The following is a 22,809-nucleotide window of genomic DNA, read 5'->3' as shown; positions in this document are numbered from 1 at the left end:
GTTAAAATCAAGCCTTAACATTTATTAAAAATAGAAATGTGAAGAAAGGATTGAACAAAGATTCCTGTAAAACTGCTGGATGATGCCAACTACAAAGATACAAAATTATTTCTCAGGTTTCCAATTACATCATGTTAGCTGGTTATTAATATAGCTGTTTTCCTACTGTCTCTGACTAAACAATCAATCAGGTAGAGTTTTTGGATGCCTTAAATCTTTAAACTAGTGGAGCCGGTTTTAGGATATCTCTTGGTCCAGTTCATACAAGTGGATGAATAGGCCGGGAACATTACTGGAGGAAGAAGGAGGCAATTACCAGCTCAAAAGCAGTTTCTGCCAACCTCTGGTTTGGCCAGGGGTAAGGCTGAGGATCAGGGATATGGCAAAGTAGCTTAAAGCCATCTAGCCTGTCTCCACCCTGGGTCCACTGCAGTTCATCCAGATTCAAGGATCTGGGCCATAAGCTGCACAAAGAATAATAATAAGATCATGGAACATTATCAAATGCTATTTATTAGCCATCAAACATGATTATAGTGAAACTAGTCCACAAGGTCATGAATTCAAAGATAAGTCACTCCTAAAACCAATACTTGGTGTACTTCAGTACCTTCATTCTTTTTAAAGGGTTATTCATTTCCCGCTGAAGTGAAGCAGCTCTTCCAGCAAGAAAGGTCTGGAAAGCAGTGGCTAACAAACTCTCATACTTTTCAAGTAATGTCTTATCATCAGGAGGGTAAATTCGCCTGAAATAGGAAAAAAAGAAGAGTTGAAGATAGAAGTTGAGCTATTCATCACACAAAAGTCACTAATACACAATCTCTTCTTTAACACATAGCCATCCCATCTATAATAATTATATAATATCATATCGTATAACATACACTCTGAATATTGCTCTCTAAATCTAATTTTAATTCAGTGAACACATTCATGCTTAAACCAGCAATTAGCCAGTCAAAAGAAATACCATGTAGGTCATTCCAGAGGTATACCAAAACCCAGTTTTCCAGTGCTCAGAAATTGATTGATTCATGAAATATTAACAAAACATTGTATGTCAAATTCAGAGCCATAAGATAATTTGTATTAGCAATAAAAGGACACAAAACAGTGAAAATCTGAACAATCGCTTTGATCTCATGGGCAGGATATGAATTAAAGATTGAGTATGTACTGCACCTGAATGCTAAATCCTCCAAAAAAAATAACAGGAAGAAATAGGTGCTACAATAAAGAAAAAAAATTCAGGTACATGGATATATAGGGTGACTGATTTTCCATTAGAGCAGCTATGCCATTATTCTCTAAAATCATAGGTAAGGAGATTATGACAATATCAGGAGCAGGACTTGGTGATTTATTCATGTTCATCAAGCAACAATGGGTTTTGAAGAAAACCACTTCAATCCATCTGTCATGAATGCCTGAAACATAGCCAGAAATTATGAAGATGGAAGACTAATTTCTAATGTATTGTAAGGAGTAATCCATAAGTTAATTTGTCTGCACTGTGCAAAGCATGGACACCATTTATACAGTGCATGACATTATGTGACTTTTATGTATTTGTGAGTCTTTTCTGAACTTTTTACAAGGTTCTTTTCTTTCTCGTTCTTCCTTTTCAGACTTTTTCTCCTTGAAAAGGTATCTATCATGACGATTTTGTTGCAATGAAAAAAAAGGATGATTTGATACCATTAGACTCAGGGCAGTTCTAGAACACAATGAAGATGGTTCCAGTTTGCGTTAAACACCTAAAGGAGATTTAGGTTCTAATTTAGTTTCAGTCAAGACCTTTTAATGGTGTTGATTCTACTGCAGAAAAAGTGCCACAGAAGAATGCTTTAAAGAAAGGGTAATATTCTTAATATATTTAGAAAGAGACTGCAGCTAAAGGCCATTTCAAAGCCATGTACATCCTTTGCAGTTCCTCATGATTCCACAAGAGCTCGGAAGTGTGGCTCCTACTCCAGCTGCCCCAAGACTCCTACTGGAGCCTGCTGTGTTTGCAGACAGACATGGACTAAGCCATTCGCTGAGCTGATATCCACAGACTAAATCCAAGCCTGCTGAGTTTGATTCAGGTTTCTCTGGATTTTTATTCAGAGTGCAATATTAATCCATTCAGCAATACTAGCATCCAGAATTTCCATGATTCTGTATCAATGCCTGACACGAGCTAGTCCTGCTCTATAGAGGAATATCACATGGAGAAAATACTGCATAACGTTCAGACAAAATCCCTCTTCTTCTCTAGCCAAAATTACTTTCCTTCTCAGGTTCTACTGATCCTTCAGCCTTTTCTCAAACACATGGTAATAAGAAAACACAAAGCTGTTCTGCCTTTTTACAAGTGCACATTCCTCATGAACTGACACTTTTTCCTGAGGAAAAAAAAATTTTTGTGTTTTTACTGATTTACATTAACCCAAAAGCTAAATAAAGAGAGGCTGTGGCTCATTTTCAGTCAAGAACTGAATAAGCAACTTAAAATGTGATCAGTCAATAAGCTAGAATTTTAAGTTAGTAAAAAGAAAAATGTGTTAAAGTATCATGGTGCTTCTCTTTCTTATAGCAGCATGAAAATAACCACTTTATCACTTCATTGTACATCTAGAGGTTTTTTTTACTTATTAGTTCAGCTCCACACTTCAAGAAAATATGTAATTAAAAGTTACAAAGAAAGACTCTTTGTAAGCAAAATGTTAAGTCATCAAAAATGAGAATTTCATAGAAACATCTATCTGTTTAAATGAGAATTTTACTGGGAATTATAGAACATCTGCTCAAAAAAAGGCAGCAATGAAGAACAGCAATAAAAGCATTCTGACCAGCTCACAATAAAATATGTGAACTCAGACCTCTCACATCCTGGATGAATGCTTTAAAGAGTGGGCAAATATTCCCATCATCTCTTCCTAGCCATACTCTGCTCTCTTTCACCAAATATTCCTATGCCATGCTTTCACTTCTCAATGAAGCAAATATCAAGAAATAATAATAATAAAAACAATCACAAAACAAAACTTTTGTTTTCTGGTCAATGCCTGCTCAATGCAAAGCTCTCTTTTGAACATATTTTACCAAGGAACCTGAAGGTTCTTACATTTCAGCCTAGCAAGATCCAAAATCAAAGTGCAAAAAATACAAATGAAGTATTTCAAGTGTCACTCTATTCAAAATTACGGAAGCACCAATAAGTTTCCAAATTTTTGGGAAGCCTCAGAGACGCAATTCAAATATGGTATTTTTACAGGGGATTAATCATATTGCACTCCCTGCCCCCAAGATAAGAATGATTACATGTGATTAGAGAACAGGTCCATCACGGCAGTCATGATTTTTGGTACACTGAATGTGAACAATCATGTCATTCAAGCAAATGTCTTGCACAAACAATAGGATGACTGATGTCACATAAATTCCAAAAAATTGGAATCAAGAAAAGAACTGTCTGAAAAAAAAATCCGATGTACATGTATATATTTTCTATAAATGCCTACACATTTTTGGCAGAAAATTATCACCTACCACAAATACTTGCTTCCACTGTTCCTAAAGAATACACTGAATACTTCCTACTAATACAGTCAAAAACATTCACCTGTAGTTCCCCATGTGTCTATTTTCATGCTCCTCTTTGGAAATCTGTTTACGTACTTGTGCAAGTCTTTCCTTCTACAAATCAAGAAAGTAAGACAATTAAAACAAAAGAGAGTATAAGCCATGAGCAAGAAACAGCCCTTTTTTCCCCTTCCTACCAGTTCTTGTTTTCTCCTTTCCAGTGTGTGGCGCTGCTTCTCCCAGTCTGAGGAACCTGGCAACAGTTTTTTCACTGTCCCTTGGCCATACAGTCTTTTTTGAGCCTCAGCCTTCTGTTGGGCTAAATTTTTCCTTTTATCACTTGTCCTGAAACACAGATGATATTAAGAAATGTCAATTCAATGCAGCTGAAATGAGATGCACTTTCATATCAAGTACATTATCTGTATTTTCCAGTCAGTAGTGTGTTTATCATACAAAATTAGAATAGAAACATTCATTACAATTTTTGTTTTAATACTAACTTTCATGGCTACTATATGTTCACACTTTAAGGGATACTGTATTTACTCTGGGCTATAATTTAACATACACACATGGTTGTATCTATTTTCCTGATGCATAGATTTTTTTCAACATATCTCAGCTACAAAGTTTTCCTGTAGAGGGGTATGACTTTTGAATGAATTTGACACTATCGCTCAAGCAAATTTCCTTTATGGCCACATACCCATGACTGCACACATATGCCAACTTCAAGATATGCTTGAAAAATTTAAAAGGAGAAGTACAAAAATTACTATTACCATTCATTTTTTGCAAGCACATATGCACGAAGGAAAATTAAATTTAGGTCAATTTCTATGGCAAAACTGACAGCAAGGGAAACATTTACATTTTGAAAATATGAAGGTGGAAAAAAGGTTTTCATTTTCTCTAAGTCCAATTCAAATTAAAAAAAAAAAAGAATCAAAGCAACAGAAATAGAAGTGGACTAAAGAAAAGAGGACAAGGTACCGTATGTTGAGAAGCTTTAATGCATTTAGCAGAACACCTTTTTTTACATCATAGTCTATTTTTTGATCCGTTCCAAAGCTTGGGGCACGATTAATCTGAAAAAAAAAATGAGACACAGAAGACTCAGGAATGTTCAGGTTCACTGGGAACACACCTATTGTAACAGGCTTTGTAGAAATGACTCTTTCAAATACAGCAGTGATTAAGAGAATACATGTTGAGAAGTTCTTTTCCTTTTTTTTTAAATAGATTATTGACTATCACAGGAAATGTAACCTTTCAGACACCACGTTATCCAGACATTTGCAGCGAACACCACTCCAGTCCTGGCACTGTGAATCCAGTCTAATCTACTCTTGGTTGCTGCCACCAGAAAATTTACCACACAAAGTGCTGTTAAACACGTTCTAACAGATGATGTGTCATGCTATGGTGGTCCAGCACAGAAAGAGTTAAACTCTTTCCTAGTTCCCAGTCTGAAAGCAACTTTAAATACTACTCTAAAAAGTAACAAATATACAAGGACAGAAAGAGGCTCTAATCCAAGGTCTTCTTAAGCATATTTAAATAACTTTTCAGATACACTTGACAGCAACACATAGAGATCTAAGAAATTAAATCAGTACATAGTGTGAAAACATAAGATAATTAACACTCTCGGCAATAAAAAGCTTATAAGCTAAGTACAAGATAAGAGATTAAAAATGGTACCATAAACATCGAGAAACAGGGAAAATGCAACTGGGAATCTCACAGTGAGACTAAATCACACAGTTAACAGTCAAGAGTCTAAATCAGCCATCCTATAACCCTTACAAGTTTTGGAGTCCCTGCAGAACCTCAGTCTTCAGGACGATTTGCGGAGGAATAATGATTTATTCTAGGAACTCTTTCCAGGCTGGTATAAAAATTTATACTAAAGCAATGGGTGCTAGTGACAAGCAGGAATCTTGCCTTGATAGTGCATGAGCAGTGCTGGTTACAGAAGGGACAGATAAAAAAGAGCTTCAGAAATGAAAACCTGTACCTTGTGTCCCACACAAATCAGAAGTGGATACAGTTTGCATGTCCAAAGCAGAGGGCAAAAGCAGTTAATTTTGTTTTAGCACTCTCAGTACATTAGAGCATCTTAGAGTCCCTACAGCTGTGGGACAGAACTGCTGTGGCTGGTGTGCCACCCAGAGCCCTACTGCTGAGTCCCAGCTGCCCCATCACTTATGCTCATAACTGACATGTGATTTTCGGCTTTGGGTATCAGCTCATTTGCTGCTTTTGCAGACAGACTGGCAAAGTGAGCAGTGATATCTGATGTTGAAAGAAAAATCATGAAAATTCAGCAGAAATAGTCAAAAGATTCATACATACTCTCTTCTGGAAGACTTTCATCCAAATATTTACCTGACAAACCCCTTTAGACTGACCTGTTCACCTACTATCATATCACGAAGAAGATGAGAAATATGGTTGCTGACTAATCTGTGAGACTGTGACATTATAATCTTGATAACATACTAGTGATATGCCACAATAGGTATTCATAATAACTGGTTACCAAACCATTGTCTGCGCATCTGTCAGCCAAGAGATGGTTATTTAGAGTTCAGTGACCCAAGAATCAGGACATGCACAACTGGGTTGTGTTAATATAACATCAGTAATTTTATCAGCAAGGCACATCTTGAAGATTGTTGACAAAAACAGGATTGTATCTGGGACCCCAAAAGTACAAGCAAATGATTGCAAAAGCCTTGAAAATCCAGACAATGATGGCAGTGGCCACATTGTGTTCACTGCAGGAATGCAACCTTGTAAACTAGATAATACTGGGTCTAGAGGTAACAGAGAGCACATGGCATGATTCCAGAAGATGTAAAAGACTTGTGGTAAAACTTGGAGACAGTGTGGAATTGCTGGCTAGTAAATGAACAGTCAGTAAGTGGATGGTGGCACCAAAAATAGAAGAATAACCCTACGTGAAACTAAGAGCAAAGAGGAAGAAAACTTCAACATTAACAGTGTGTTCTTCCTAGTGAAGAACATAAGACACTGAAAACTTGGTATAACCACCTACCCACCTCTTTTTGGAGAAGTAGATGTCTCCTACCCCAGGTTGGCCTTTGGATCTCCAGAGGTACAGACAGGGCAAGCACAACACAAGAGAAACAAGTAGATGCCAGAAAGTTTGTGTATGTGAACTTCAACTACCTCATTAATAGGAATTAGCAATAATTGCTTGGTTTAAGATGTTCACATTCATTTTACCTGGATTGATAACAAAGTTTTGAACAGATTTTGCTAGCTCAGTGACACTGATAAATTTCTGAATGTGTATGTAAGGTTTCTTTTGCCTTGTCCAACTAAATCACAAGGGAAGTTAGGTATCCTACACCTGAGGCAGTTATTAAAATGCATGTGATCTTTTTCTCCACTGATCATAACTTGTGATCCCAGCTGGATATAATGAGGGTGAACAAGGCTAAAGTCCATCCAAGAACTTCAACTGTATAATTTTTCCTTTTACGTAAAATAAACTAGCTTGGAAATTTTGGTCAGAAGAGTAAAACTGGATTTCCTGGGAATTGAAGGGAGAACTAGGTCGTTGTTGCTACTCAGGAGGCTGCACAGATCCTTGCCAGAAACATTTGGTGCCACAAGATGGCAATCACACATTTCCCACAGTCCTCACTAAGGTAGAAGGTTCCGGAAGTTCAGTAGCATCAGGGAGCAGGGGAGCTACAATGCATCAAGGCAATATAAACAAAAGTCAACTCAGGAAAGCAGTCATTAGAATACGTTGCACAATTTATTTCTTTTAATAGTTTATTAAGCTATCTTTATAACAGAAAAGCTACATGAGGCATGGAAACATGAAGCTAATCATCCTAATCCTATTTTGGCAATTTTCCCATAACACTGGGAACATTCAGGGCCTTGTGATTAGGACTTGTTACCACTGTTAGAAAGAATGATTCACTCCCCTGAGGGGGTTTTGGCAAGAGGAAAATGGTGGAAAGAGATAAGAGTGGAAATCTGTGGAAGAAGCCAGAAGTGTTTCAGAAAACAGGAATTATCTATATATGTGCATATATATACAGACAGAATATATATATTATGTATAGTCTATGTATTTACACTGCATATTTGACCTTTATTACACTAAAGACAGCATACATACAGTGTGCATACATATACATACTCTGTTGAAAGTGCTGCAAAAAAGCATGAACAAGCAATATAAAAAATAGTAAACGAGTATACAAAATGAGTAAGTTTCACAGTTTGAAATTTCTGTTAGTTTGGGTAAATGTCTGGCAAAATAAGTTGAAGGATACATGCATTACCAAAAGCAGTAAAAGAAATACTTTGACTTTTGCTTAAAAAAAAAAAAAAATAACCAGGTACAAATTCCAAGCCCCAAAGTATTCTCCAGCAACTCAAAATACCAGAGGAGCATTCACTACTTTATTCCCTCATGAACAAGGAGTCTGGGATAGTATGATTCTCCTCTGAGACCTAGAAGTGATGAATCAAGCCCCCCAAAATCTCCATACCTCATGGAAACATCAGAGACAGTGAGGTGTCCTTCAGAATGGACTCCCTATGCCGGCTGACTCACCACCTCTCACAGAACTGGTCTGTCAGCATTTGCTACAAGGCTGAATGAAATGTTACACAGACCAACTTCAGTCTGCACTTAAATAACTACACACAGTTATGTGCAAGCTACAGGCAACCTATAGATGATAATCTGGAAGTGCAGAGCTAAATCAAAGGGACAGCAAGCTTCACTGGGCAAAAACAGAGGATGTTGATGTAGTACAGACTAAGTTCATGTCATGCTGCTTTCGGCAAGAACATCAAAGCCACCAAATATGCTATGTCTGCATGGCAACAGTGGAGGAATTTTATTTTTCTAATTAAAATTATAATGAACCCCTGAGAGAAATAAGCACGACAAAATAACTGTTGACAGTATTAATGGCCTGGAAATGAGGTTATAATTCAGTAAATTAATTGTGTACGTTTTGTTCATCAGTAGCCAAATCGTATTCATGACTTGCTGTCAATAGACAGATTTTAAATACATTTTCTCCCCAAGCTGCACAGCCTCCCAAACAGTTAACAGAATGAAATAAGACAATCTGAAAAAAGACAAATGAACTTCATGTTAATAATAGGGCAATATAAGAGACACAACAGACAAACCTCAAAAATTCCTGGTTGAAAATGTGTGTGAGCACCACTTAAGCTTAACTGTACCACTAAAAAATATATCAGAAGAGAAACATTTCTTCCAGTCCCTTCATGATAATTGTTTGTAGCACTTCATGTATATCAAATTAGTTTCCTCTGTTTACAGGGGTGCTTTTAAAAAGCACAGGAGAAAAAAAACCACAAATCCCAAAAACAAGAAGATTAAGAGCACACATGCACAAAAGTTGCCAGAGCCATACTACATAGCCATACTCGTGAAGGAAATCTGTGTAGCACCCAGTTGCTATAATCAACTCCATTGTATCCTCCAGTTACAACACCACCTAAATTAACTTTACATTTCCTATTAAAACTGTCAAAAACATCTGAAATGCAACACTGGTCCAGAAAAAAATTACCTTCTTTTCAGTATCAAAAATCACTGCAAGGTGATTGCTGCACTTCTGTATGGATGCTGCAGAAAAGCACCATTTATGTACTCAACAACAGTGCACAGATTTTCTTTGCAAGTTTTCTTACATGGATATGGATTCAGCTGAGGCTTAGTCAACTTTACTCCTAAAAATTTATTTTACATCTGTATAAAGAGGTTTACCTCTAGGAGCCATGGTTTTAGTTTTCTGTCCAGCAGAATATCAAATCCCAGGACCTCAAAGCAGACACTGTCACTTCCTGGTGCTTGCCCCGGCCTGCACATGCGGTAAGCATGAAGAACATGTGGCTCTGCAACTATCAGAGTCTTCACCACCAGCTCCTGCAGGGATTTGTTTCAGAAAAATTCATCAGGAGACAAGAACCCAGCATAAACTGAACTACAGTGTTTCATGCTTTAATATTTTAATTTTCATTTACATATCTGCTAGAAAAAAAAGATTTAAAATCCCAAATAAATAGTCCATAATAAATAAATGATTCCTATGTAGTAACATATATAATTTTATATAGTTCTAGACTATATTCTTATACTTTCCATGGTACATACAAACTTTGAGACAGGCAGTAAGTTAATAAAGCAAATTGGTAACATATTATAGTATAGCCAATCTTCATCCATTTCATTTTGCAGTATAATTTTTGGTAAGTGTTCTCAGAATCATACAAACAGCTTTAAGCTCTAACAATCCTAACTAAACCTATTCCTCATCAAAAGACACCTGTAAACACAGGGACTTCAATGGTGCTTGTTTAGGTACATAGACTGACTACAATTTTGTAAATATTCACACATAAAATTCACTTTATAGAATAAAGTCTCCAAGAATTCAAATGGCATGATTCCTTTGTACCATATTACTTACATGAATAACTGTTTGAAAGGACTTTTGATCCTCAGAAAAATGTTAACATTAAATTTGTAATCACTCTGTGATTACAGTCTTTTAAAAAACATAACAATCATTTATAGTACATCTTTTGTGACATCCATTGCTGAGAATTTGGATTAATAAAATTTCAAAAATCATTCTGAATTGCACTAAAGCAGATGGCAGAAGCAATTAATTTTCTAAAAATACACAAAATAAAAAAAAGTGCTTTAATCTATCTTACTGAAATATCACTCCAGAATTTGGAGACATCAAGATTATTTGTTTCTAGAAACTCAGTAAACCATTTTATGGAGCGTTTGCTTCCCTTGTCTTCTGTTTCATCCCGTTCAAAGCGTTCATTATGTTTATTGACAGAGTAGTTAGTCAGATGCATATACAATTGACTCTAAAAGAAAGGAAGAAAAGACATTTAAAAACCTTAAGTACAATTCTAAAATAGTCAATTTAAAATCATGTAAAGAAAATTTACATTGAATCAATAATGACGTAATCAAACAGCTCGTATTTGCAAATACACTACGTGCAGATTTAGAGTTTCCAATTCTGGGAAATTTCATTACTGAATGTTCTGTATCCTTACAACAAAACCTGGGCTTCTACTTAAGCCAGTTGTTGTCAATTGATCTACCACTCCACATCTGGTTAGATAATATAATATAGCTGCCATTTTTATAGGTCTGTATGTAAACAACTAACTAAAAAAGTAAAGAGCAATTATCTTAACTTAGAGAATGATTACATTCCACAAGAAGCAAACAATAAAGATGGTATTTTGAAGTGCTACTTTAAAAGTGCTAAAATACACTCTGGCATCTGTTTCATAGACAATCCCACATTTCAGTTTTCACTGTAGCTTATTTATGAGAAGTGTTCTTATGATAGTGATACTTTAAAATATCTTTTACATATAAACTCATCTGCCACGCTGATATCTGCCAAAATTGCTCATTTTTAACTGGCTAGTAGCCATATATGAGAGGGAGGTAAACTTCAAGACATACATTACATAAATGACTGAGTGCTACAGTTCCTTTATGGAGCAAAATGTCACCAGCAATAGACTCATGTTATCAGCTGAATTCAGGGAAAGCATTCTCTTTCTAAGGCCAATTTATAAATCATGATCTGTACATTTACATTATCTCCCAGTACAGATATTAATTCAGCTTTTCACTTACACTTGTGTGATGCCTGTCCTCATCACAGTGACAGTTCTCTGTCATGTTTGAGAGTACATGATATTCTAAGGTGACCATAAGCCTTCTGTTCCAATTCATCTTTGATAGCTAACACAAGCCTTCTGCTGTCATTTACCTCACTACACTTCCTTATCTTTAAAAAACTTAATTAAATTACCAAAACCAATCAATTTAATTACAAGCTAGTTAACGGTATATTGTAGTAGCACTAGAAGCAATGAACTTCTCCCATGGCTTCATTACTCCTTTAAGAATCATTCTGAAATCTATTGGTTTGAGTCATCTTTCCATGAAATTCAAATTATTTCAGACAAAAGTAATTATTTTTTAGAGTACATAAAAAAAAGAAAAAGTAAAAGAAAGTGTTTGTGCATCTGAACTAATAGACTGAAGTTATTTGGAACAACGTCACAGTAGAAAAATGCCATCCAAAGAACAATGTCATTAGTAACAAGCAGGTTATTTCATACAATAGACAACGTCCAGCATGAGCAGTTGTGAGAACACAGAAACAACTGCCTGCTCTGTTTATCCGCTCAGAGCGTATTTCAGTGCTGCTAATGCCGAGATTAGCCTCAATACACAAATATTAAAAGCAAACTATTCCAAATGTAGTATGGGAACACTTCCAAATATAGCATTTGTACTGGGCTTCAAATCGTACCTGCATTTTTCAAAGGCACACCAAGAGATAGGCACAATTTTTAGTTTCACATAGGCAAAAAGGCTCTATGGTGTTTTCTGTTACATAATTACACTGAAGCTGCTGTAAAAGCAATGGAGTACAGAATGAGGTCTAACAAACCTAAATACTTATAGAGTGAGGTATAACAAACTTAAATACCTAAATACTAATACCCCCCAATGCTGCAAATCTACTTTTTTCTTAGACATCTGCATTTTGGTCTGAGCCAAGCGCAAAATCTTTAGCATGACCTTTACCATTTCTTGATTTTCTCTATGTTTATAGGCAGCCGTACTGAATCATCCTAAAGCTGCCAAGTACATACTCCTGTCCCTGCTGAAGCAGTCTCTGACAAACAGCAGCAGCAGCAGGATATTCCCTCGTGTTCAGGGACTGCAGTGAGCACTGGTCCCTTGTAGTGCTGGTTTTCTCCTTTCTGCCTAAGTTCCCAACACAATGGCTGAAACCAGGCAGGACCCTCAGCAAAGGCTCCAAACTTCATGCATGCTAAGCAATGATCAATCAGCAGATAAACCTTTACCACCTGCCACCCCAGCCTCAGTCTCAGATGAACATAAAAGCAATGTGACTGGTCTTGAAGTGATTTGATTTTCTTTATTTTTTGGGTTGATATCTTTTGCTTTCTTCTATAAAATATTAAAACTCTTTAGCATACATACATGCAAATTCATATAAAATTTATATATATATATATATGCAATAATATGGCTATACTTGTGATTTTGATAGAAAAGCGTGCGTTAAGTATCTTTCATGTAAAATTTTTTCTCTCCAATGAAAATGCAGAAGTTTATCTCATGTTTAAACTCATGTCCCAGTTTACTTAATTTTACTGCTTGCAAACACTACACAGGTTAAAGTCTACACCATGAGCAATAAATTGGAATGAACTCCAACTTACCAAATTTGAGTCACTGGGGGGGTGATACTTTTCCGTGCCCATTCTCACCAGTCCATCATGATACAAAAATACTTTTAATGGATCACAGGAGGTTACAAGAATATACACACGTAAATCAAACTTGTAGCCTTCCATGAGAAATGGTTTGTCAAGATATTCCTGAACAATTAAGTGATCCTGAGCTTGTAACTTTTCTCCGTTTCTTATTAAAGAGATCCTGGTAAAAACAAAAGTTATTTTAAAACTTGGACATAAAATAACAAAAGTTATTTTAAAACTTACTCTTTGACACAGATTATCATGGTCACCCAGCCAAGTAGTCAGGCTAAAGTCTACCTAGAGAAAGAGACTTACATATCTGATTTTTAGGGAAGAGAAGAAGTTCCATTCTCTTACAAGGCTTTTGGTTTCCTTTCCTTTATTGTGCTTCACTGGATGAAAAAAGGCAATGAGCCATTTCAAAGTAACTTTCTGCTTGCTTTGATTCAACAATTTGTAATAATGGATTTGCTCTACACTTAGAAATTGTTTGGCAGAATGACCAGCCGCCAGCTTCTGTGATTATTCCCCATGCAGCTCTAAAAATAGACTTCCAGTCTTTGTCACAACTTCTGCCCGAGTACAGGCTGCAAAGAACTTTCAGTGCTAACCTGACTCAGTTAGGTGATGATGTTTGCAAAGCAGGACACTGATCTGTATGACTAAAGATGGCATAGATTAACCCCAGTATTTCTGCATTTCCAGTTCCCCCACACCAGAATAAAAAAAGGTTTATATATGAACCATGCTGATGATGCCAGTCTCTAACTACATAGACTTTTAAATAACTGTAAAAGCTAATATTTTCAGTATACAATTATTAACCTAAAATTCCCAGAACCTTAATGCTACCTTAATCATATTCTCTGTTATTTATTATACATTTCAGAGGTTTGGTGCTGAATACCCCTAATAGACTGAAGTACTTTGCAGGAATTTCTCTGAACTATGTTGGTACCTTTCCCTTTAGCTTATCTTTGCCCTTAGCAAGAGGACTGAAAAATGAGGAAATGGAAGAGTTTGGGGGCCCTACTTTTACAGTAATTCTGACATATGCTGAGAAACTGAGAGGTTTACTATATTGTATAATTCAAATTGATATTAAAAGCAATAAAAGCTAAAACCGAAATATCTAAAAACAAGAACTAAAAATGCAATTGCAGTATTTATCTCATTGGATTTTTACTGTGCAGGCCTGTCAAAAACAAAACTTTCTCAACTTAACTGCAGGTTGCAGTCCCTTCAGAGATGTGCCCTGCTTCCAAGAGTGCACATCCAGCCACATCCCCAGCAGCATCTCCCCTGTCTCTCCTACACCTTGTGGCTGCTCTCAAACACATTTCTGCTTCTCTGACTGGCTGCAGTTTGGGAACACAATGGGGTGTTTGGGCTGGTCTTAAAGCTGTGAAAGATCCTGACCTCTCACACAACATCCCTGCAGCCTCCAGCCACCAAAACCCTGCCATTTATGCCCAATACAATCTCATCCTATAAGTTTAAGCACAACAGATAAATTCACAATAAAATAATTGTGTTCTTAAAAACTGAGTTTATTTAAGGCTTGTGAAGCCTTCACCCAATACACTGTCTTTCACACAACTTGAAATACAATCTTCTTACTAATACATAGCTTCTGTTAACATTGTAAGTAGCACTGGATTTCACCTTTAATGGGTAGGAAGACTGAAGTTAGCTCACAACTCACCCATGTCCCATTGCACCATTAGCTGGTTTGACTATGAAAGTTTTCTGTCTACGTTTCTTCTTCAATTCTTTCACATAGTTCTGAAACTGTGTGTATTCTGCAGGAAAGATCCATGTTCGAGGAATGAAACTGTACTCCTGAGGCTGACTCTTGATCATTCTGCAGAAAAAGTGTAATTGAGTTAAAATCTTTTGACTACTTTGATGTTTCAATCCTCAAGATTAAAAAGCACTTACGGTAATTTGACAAGGGAACTTTTTTAGAAAAACTCTGTAATATGAAAGCAAACTTTTGCATTTCTTTAAGAATAGTTAGAGCTCTATTACATATTCATATGAGTGTGAATATGTTATATTCAAAAGCAGACTATCTTGAGTATTTTTGCTTATGTGCTTATTATGTTGCTGGTATCCATCTCGTTTCTTGGCATCCATCTCACTTCTGTTACAACTTTTGGCCAGTGACTCAGATGACTTAATGCTATTCCTATTCTTAGAAATATTGAACTTATAATAAACCATGGATTTTTTTTCGGGGGGGAGGGGGGAGTGGTATTTGGGAAGCATTTTCATTTTCATATTGGTATGTGTCTGGGGAGGTATGAGGATCAACACACACAAAAAATTGGAATTGGGATATTTGGAGTTTCTTCCTGGGTACAAAAAGGACTGGAATTAAAATTAAAATGAAAGCAATTAAGGAAATTTTTTTCTTTTTGAAAAGAATCTTAAAAATAAGGAATCATAGTAAATAGATTTTTACACAGGCCAAGCAACTCATTCATTTCCTATATAGGACAAATCACACAAGCTTGGATTTGTGTTTGGTCCCAGCATACTGGGATTAAGATTCCAAGAGCACCTAATTCAATCAAAAGAAAGCAAAGACATTCAAAGCAAGACCAAGCAGGGAGGGAGTGGGGGTGAGGAGGTGGAACAGAAGAACTAAAATAAAAATAGGGAATCAAACTCTGAATCTGGGGAAAGGATGAAGCAAGGTCCTGGTCTCCCTGCTTTAATAGCTGTGGTAGCTGTGGTAGTGAGTGTATCTCATTTTTTACCTCTGTTGTCTGTGAAGAAAAATAGAAGAGGAAGAATGGTAAAGAACTCAGGTAGCAAAAGTTTCCATCACCCAAAGCTGTGTATGTGGCAGACAGGAAGATACACCCACACCACACTGACAACATGGCTTAGGTACATAGGGGTTGCTTTAATGCTGGTTAGCAGCCAAGTTACAGGAGCAATGGGGACTTGGTGGTACTATGCACACTGGTATCATAGTTCCCAGCAATAAATTTAGTCTTTGCTGACTTACATACTAGTACAGCTAGCTTGTTTTAGGTATCAGAGTATCTAAAAATTCCTTCATACAGAACCTCATATGGAATTAGTTCAGGTAACTCACAACTACTCCATAGCAGAGTGGACACATCTAAAATGCAAATATCCACAGAGCAACAGAAAGCAACTGGAAGTTTAAAAAGAAATTAACCGACGCAGGAAGTTACCCCACTTTGTTGTTTTTTGTTTTTTTTTTTTTAATGCCACTATGGCAGAGTTGGATACTTTTTAAAGAAATACAGATTTAGGTATATTTCTCCTTTTGTATTGAAAATTAGTATCATCAGCATAACTAATGTGTAAAAGAGGCAATATAATTTCCATTTTTCATTTCTACTATGAGCTTACATAACACTCCTGGGCAGATACTTTTTCTTTAAGTGGCTAAAAATACTAAAGGAAAAAAAAGAGCTGTCAGCCACATGTGTAGGGCTAGGACTGTAGCCAAGCCCTACTGGTATAATGGATATGCTGTCACCAAACTGTGTAGCCAACTACCCAACAAACAGGCTGCAGAAACCACAATAGCAACAGCAGTACTGCATTAGGTTCAGTGCTTCTGCAGCTTCATTTTAACTATTATTCTTACAAACCTAGTTTGATGAAAGCCACTAAAGACTCAGGAAAACTTTAAAAACATAAGTAGATATTAAAATTCCTGATTCATTCATATTGTTAAACTACTCTCCATCTGCTCTGTGTTTACAAATGTTATTACTTTGCCAACTGACTAGCTTATCTAGGCAGAAATTATCCTATTTTTAGGCAAAAAGCAATTTCTGTGTTAGTTTAAATCCCTCTACAGATTATTTATCATATGCATTCTGTTACAGGCTAGAGACCTGCCATTTAACTTACTCAAGGTTTCCATACATGCGCTCCCTACTCATTGAATTCCTGATATACTGATATTATTTTGTGACTGCAAGTATATCAGTTCTACATGCCTTTTCTTTATAATGCATAACTGGGTAGATTACAAACACTTAATAATATGAAGTGGAATACTTCAGCATTGTTTATAGGTTCTGGGGCTCACTAAAACTTTCAAAAAAGAATTCAGCTCTGTTCTTTCCCTGCAAGGCCCTATTCAGAAAGGGCTTAGGAACATCATCAAGTAGCCTGTGGAATCAAGGCCTATTCCATTACAATAGCCCTATTTTTCAGCACATGGGCTGTACACTACTGTGAGTAACCACTTTCTCACTGTGCTGCTCTATCCTTTAGCCTTTGCTGTCCTTATCAGGAAGTCTGAGAAATAAATAGCAAATTATTGTTCTTCTGAGAATTATTTTAGCTCACAGATGTGGTCAGACTGTGCTCTTGATCTCAGAGTGCTTTCTGTACAGAAGAATCAAAGGCGTTGAACAAAACATAGCTTACTAAAGGCACAACTCATCAGTCTAATAACACATATTCCACTGCCTACATTTCAAAATCCTCTGACTTTTCAAGTATGAAAAGTTAGTGGGTATGTATGAATGATAATGATTCTTGGCCCATGATCACTTCATGAACCTTTTAAATATAATCAACAAAGGTACTGGAAAAAATAAATCTCATAGATGGATCTGTGCCCCTTCCCATTTATCCTGTGCACCTTCTCCTCCACTTACTGAATTCATTTTGCAACCACACTTATCCTTCACATGAGGAGCTCTCATCTAAGAGACACTTCTCAACGGTCTCTTAAGATCCAGTTGGCCCTACAATGGCACTTCTATTGTTACTTTTTTTCTTTTCTGTGTTCTGATTACTATCCTTGAAAATGATGCTCATGCCTGCCTTTTTTTCTCAATTACATTCCACTTTTCATCTGTTCCATTATTCTGTGTTCCTACACTTTCTCTGCTGAGTTGTCTTCCTTCGTATTACACGTTACATATTACACTGCTCCCTTCCACCCTCCTGCATGTGAAAAGCATATTGCCCTGTGATCCAGAGTGCCTCGATATTGCCTGCAAAAAGAACTCCTGAAGTGCATTACCTCCTGAATAGTATTTTCCTCTCAAAGTAAGGTAGATTTGTTCTTTCTCTTCATTCCCAACAACTTGCATAAAATGGAAGGGTGAAATAAGTACAACAAACAAAGAAGTAAAAGATAAAAAAGTCTACTCTGTACCAGTTCTCAAGATAGTTTCATTATCTCTCAATGACAGTAATCAGCAGAGTCAGTAATGGGAATAGCAAAGATGGCATGCAGCAGTAAAGCAAGACAAGAGAATTAGTATTTCTGCACATTCAAATTTTAAGACAGAACAAGAGCTGTAGGAAACAAAATCCTGCATTCTACAGGCAAGAGCCTGCTCAACCACGTATCCCCACTGACTTACAATTTCACAAGCAGTCTCAAGGCATATCATGTTGATTTTTATGAAGTATGAATACTAAATATTGAGTTGTGAGGCCAGAATTGAGAGAAAAAACTGACTGATGAAGCCCTGCTATATCTACTAAGTGAAGTCACAACATAGATGTTTGACCCAGAGTTATAGTATAAGAGAAATTATTCCCATCTTATCTATATCTGCAATCTCAGCACTGAGTAACTTTAAACTGTGTTTCAAACTCAGAATTCAGTAGGTTGAGAGAGGTATAATCAGACTGTATTTGAAAGAATGTGTGTATGGTAACAAGAGCCTTTTGTCCATTTTCCATATTTTTAAAAAAAGAGCACAGAACTGTAGCAATACACATGGGTACCACTGTGTACCAAGCTGACTGACTGTTTCCAAGACCTCAGCTGTTTGCCTCCATGTGCTAGCTCTGTGTTTTTACTTTGAGTCTGACAGGGGCAGTGAGAAGTGCTTGTGCGGCACCACTGACACAGGCGAGCTCTGGTCCACATGTAGGACATGGACACCACAGCACACAATATTTGCATCATAATAGTTGCATACATTCTACATGTGTTCTAGTTACAAAACAGAAAAGGAAAGAGATTGAAATAGAGAGAGGGGGAGAGAGAGAGGAGATATCACATTAATTACATTCTTATGAAAACAAATTCTGTTCTGTTAGCAGTTAATGCAGTGTAAGTAAGGTTGGGGGCCAAAAGATTAACTCTATCAATAATTGCTCTACAAACTAATTTAGATTAGAAAAAAATATTGACATATATTTACCCTCAAACCTTTCCTTACTACCAGGATATCAGATTATTATTTAGTATTGTTTTCTTACAAGTCTTACTCACAGATTCTCAGCTAGGATAATTCCTCAGAACCCAGTTATTCCACTAGAGTGAGGAGAACTTGTAATTAGACAAATGAGCCTCACTGACTGATTTCTTATATAAACAGTAAGATGTTTCACATTTTTTAAATTTGATATACACAAAAGTATAGCCATTAATTATTTTAAAGAAATAATATCACAGAATTGGTCAGGTTGGAAGGGAGTTCAGTGGGTCATCTGGTCCAACCTCCCAGCTGAAGCAGGCTTATTCTAGAGCACATTGCACAGGATAGTCCAGATGCACTATCCAGCCACACACAGTTATTTTTTCTGTTCTACCATTATGGGATATATACCTGGGTGTATAATGTATTAGGTTTATTGTACAATAATTCAAGACTCACCTACGTTCTGCAATGTGTAGACAGAGAAGTGAACCTACATAATTTTCCACTGAAGTCGATTGGAGAAATAAAGTAGCCCACTCCAAATACTACAGATCCAGGACCAAAGCTAAAGTTATTACAGAACTTTGGAAATTACTCTTGGTCCTCTCATAGTTTCTTAGAAAAAATAAACAAGCCTCACAAGAAATAGTTCTGTATGTTACGGCATTAAATACCACAGCTGGAAAACCTCTTAATATTAAATGAAATATTACTTAGTCATGTTTCTTGCCAGAAAATCCTTTCTGCATATCTCTCCCATCCCTGGAAAATGGTTGATTCTCTGAGGAAGTAGAAAAAAAAATTAATTGAAACTTTTTCGTTTTTCTGGCATACCTAACACAATAATTTAAAACATTCAACTGCATGCTCAGGCAAACATACTTAGTGTTACATCTAAATTATTTAAGGTAATATCTTGCACTATACTACATATTCTTAGCAATACTAAAGATGCTGTAAGTTGTATTCTCTTCCATCAATATAAGTGCCCATTGATTTAATTTCATACATGAGACTATCATACTTTTATTCACAAAGCTATCAAACAGAAGGTAATGGTAAAAAACCAAAATATTTATTCACAGAACTGTGGAGAGCTCTGGTTGTTAACTTAATGCTTAAAAGCTTACAAGAAACTTATAAATGATGTTTTCCATCTTCTTTTAAACTGATTATTCACAATACTCAACTGGCAGAAAAAAGCATGAAAAAAAAGTCCCAAATATTTACACACCAGACTCCAAGTGGTATGAACAAATAACTCTGGAAAAGAGAACAGGATTTTAAGCTATGCCGTGGTACAGCCTTAATGCAGCCTGCTTGGTTGTTGTTTGTGTGGGGTTTTTTTCCCCTCCACATAAAAGGAAGAACTGAGCAGTTACTGACAATTACTGAGCATTTCAAAGTGAAGCAGTTTACTGAAACAAGTCAAAAATCTTAACCACCACTGTACCTGATAGTTTCTCAGTTCAGCAATCTTCTCTTGCTGCACAGCACAATCACTCCAGATAAGATTTGCTGTTTCATCCTCATCACGTGTTTTCACGAATCCCATTTCTTGTATTACTACACGTACTATGGAGAAACCACACATTTAGGGACTATTTTGAATCTCCTAAATAGATTAATTTTCAACATTTAAAAAATCAATTAAGATTCTAAACACTTCCGATATAGAATCCTTTGTCTGAGAACAATGTTAGCATGGCAAGCTATTTATCTTGCAATATTTCCATCAGTCTATTGCAAACCTGCCATTACAATGTTACAGCACCATACAGTGAGGCAGGAATCAGCACAACCACTGATGGGAACTGCAAAGAGCTTCAACATATTCCCCAAACATCCTGCAAAAATCCTCTTGTACAGCAGTTAGATTTAATCTAGGTTATGCCGTAAGTTAATTTTAAAACAGTGATGACTGTAAGTGTCACTGCAGATAGGGACAAAAATGCCTCCTTAGACAAGGTACAGTGTTGCAAAAGCAAATGCATGCATTATTTTAATTAAAAAAAAGACTGATTATGTGCCATGCATGACTGATTCTAGGAAAAAAAGATTTTAGTATCAAGCATGAAAATACAAAACATTAACAGATTTTCTTGAGAAGCCTCTGTATAATAACTGGAATATTGAATTTACACTGCTCATCTTTCAAGGCTTTAAGTAAACCTCCAAACACATACATAACACATATTTAGAAGGTTCTTCCACAGCCTTCTTGATTACTTAAGTTTTTACATTTCAAGGTAACAAACAGGGATTAATATGAGTAACATATGGGAATTAATGAGTAATAAGTGGGGGTTAATAGATGCACAGTATTCCAAGCTATGAATTCAGTGTTACAAGAAAACCCCAGATTTCTAACAAAATAAACTCCTTCAGAAATGCCTCAGTGTCAGCTTGATGCAAAGTCCATTAATTCACTCCATTAATCAGAAATTCTCTCACATCAAAGGCTATTAGGATGAAAACAAAATATGCAGCTTCCTACCAATTTCATATTTTGTGCCAGCAATATTTGCAGTGATGACTCCATTCTTCTTCTTCTTTCTGACTTTTCTTTTAATTGTGCTCTGATAGGGTAGTTCCGAACTCAAAGTCAGAGGAGCAGTTCCATGGTTATCTTTGAAAAATAATGTTGCAACTATCAACATTTTTATATCTCAAATAATAAAATACAAATAATATACAAATAATAATATACAAATAATATACAAATTAACTAAAAATACATACTTCATCACAACTTATATGTACAGGCATAATGAATAATTCATAGGGTATATAAAAATCCAAGACTAGCATACCTCCCTCATTAGGAAAGGATGGCATTATAATCTAGGATAGTGCAGAAATAGAATTCAAATTCTGTTCCAAGTTCTCAGTAAGTGGTGAAACTGTCAAAGCCAAATTACTTAAAACTCCAGTCATGCCATTTCAGTCTCTGGTTGTAGAAAATATTAGATCTGGAATGGGTAGATACCTGGGTTTAAAAAAATGTAAAGAGAGACTTTGTCATAGAGAAATCCTGAAAAAAAAAAGTAAACAGCAGGAAACTAAATATGAATACACTTTTAATAACATGTATAAAGAATTGCTTGTTTTAGAAGATTGATGAAGCTATTGTAAATACAAAACTTTATTCATTGCAGTTTGATTATTTTCTTTCTGGGCAACATCATTTTGCAGTGTTAATTTTCAAAAGTAAATTATATTACCTGTTTTTCTGATTTGGGCATGGGACATTTTGGACATGAAAATACTTCCAATCAATACTTCCACTTTCTATCTCCACAAAGCTCAAATAATTTATAGTCATTTTAAACCATGTTTTAAGTAAAAAATTAAAATCAGACACTCTGTATGACAGGTTTTCAGTACCAAATGGGAAATAACTGAAATCACACTAATAATCTGTTTCCTCTTTTTCACTTTTCAATGTTTTTTAAAGCAGTTGTCCAACAACCATGTGGTAACATGGCTGCAGTTTCATGACCACGTCATGACACAACAGATATAATCTGAAGACATTTTGGGTTGGCAAACACATCAATTTTCAGTTTTTAAAGTGAGCATTTATTTACATAAAAGGCTATTTTTTACATCTACACTCACACAAAATTCCTTTTTCTTTTTTTCCCTCATGCATACAGCACTACATGAAAAATCACACATATTAAAA

At 36.0% G+C, this 22,809-nt stretch overlaps 1 protein-coding gene across 7 annotated transcripts in view; it reads right to left on the bottom strand.

The window, feature by feature from the left end:
- The window catches only part of TTLL7 (tubulin tyrosine ligase like 7), a 65,600-nt gene that overhangs the window by 24,208 nt on the left and 18,583 nt on the right, over positions 1 to 22,809 (bottom strand). For 6 of the 7 annotated variants that reach the window (XR_014226660.1, XM_082287302.1, XM_082287298.1 and 3 more), the window contains 12 exons: positions 21,935 to 22,110; positions 21,619 to 21,750; positions 20,575 to 20,696; positions 19,835 to 19,902; positions 14,657 to 14,815; positions 12,913 to 13,129; positions 10,327 to 10,491; positions 9,374 to 9,532; positions 4,564 to 4,658; positions 3,765 to 3,912; positions 3,608 to 3,681; positions 611 to 746 (listed from right to left, as the gene is read on the bottom strand). Coding sequence is in view for 6 of the 7 variants with exons in the window: in XM_082287302.1 (XP_082143428.1) it covers positions 611 to 746; positions 3,608 to 3,681; positions 3,765 to 3,912; positions 4,564 to 4,658; positions 9,374 to 9,532; positions 10,327 to 10,491; positions 12,913 to 13,129; positions 14,657 to 14,815; positions 19,835 to 19,902; positions 20,575 to 20,696; positions 21,619 to 21,750; positions 21,935 to 21,959 (1,500 nt within the window). In the remaining variant the exon portion in view is untranslated. The remainder of the gene's footprint in view (positions 1 to 610; positions 747 to 3,607; positions 3,682 to 3,764; positions 3,913 to 4,563; positions 4,659 to 9,373; positions 9,533 to 10,326; positions 10,492 to 12,912; positions 13,130 to 14,656; positions 14,816 to 19,834; positions 19,903 to 20,574; positions 20,697 to 21,618; positions 21,751 to 21,934; positions 22,111 to 22,809) is intronic. The other variant, XM_082287303.1, reaches the window with a different exon arrangement.

Source organism: Coloeus monedula (assembly GCF_965178545.1).
Source record: "Coloeus monedula genome assembly, chromosome: 9".
Classification (NCBI taxonomy): domain Eukaryota; kingdom Metazoa; phylum Chordata; class Aves; order Passeriformes; family Corvidae; genus Coloeus; species Coloeus monedula.
The sequence above is the reverse complement of the archived record's forward strand: the minus strand, read 5'-3'. Positions and strand labels throughout refer to the sequence as shown.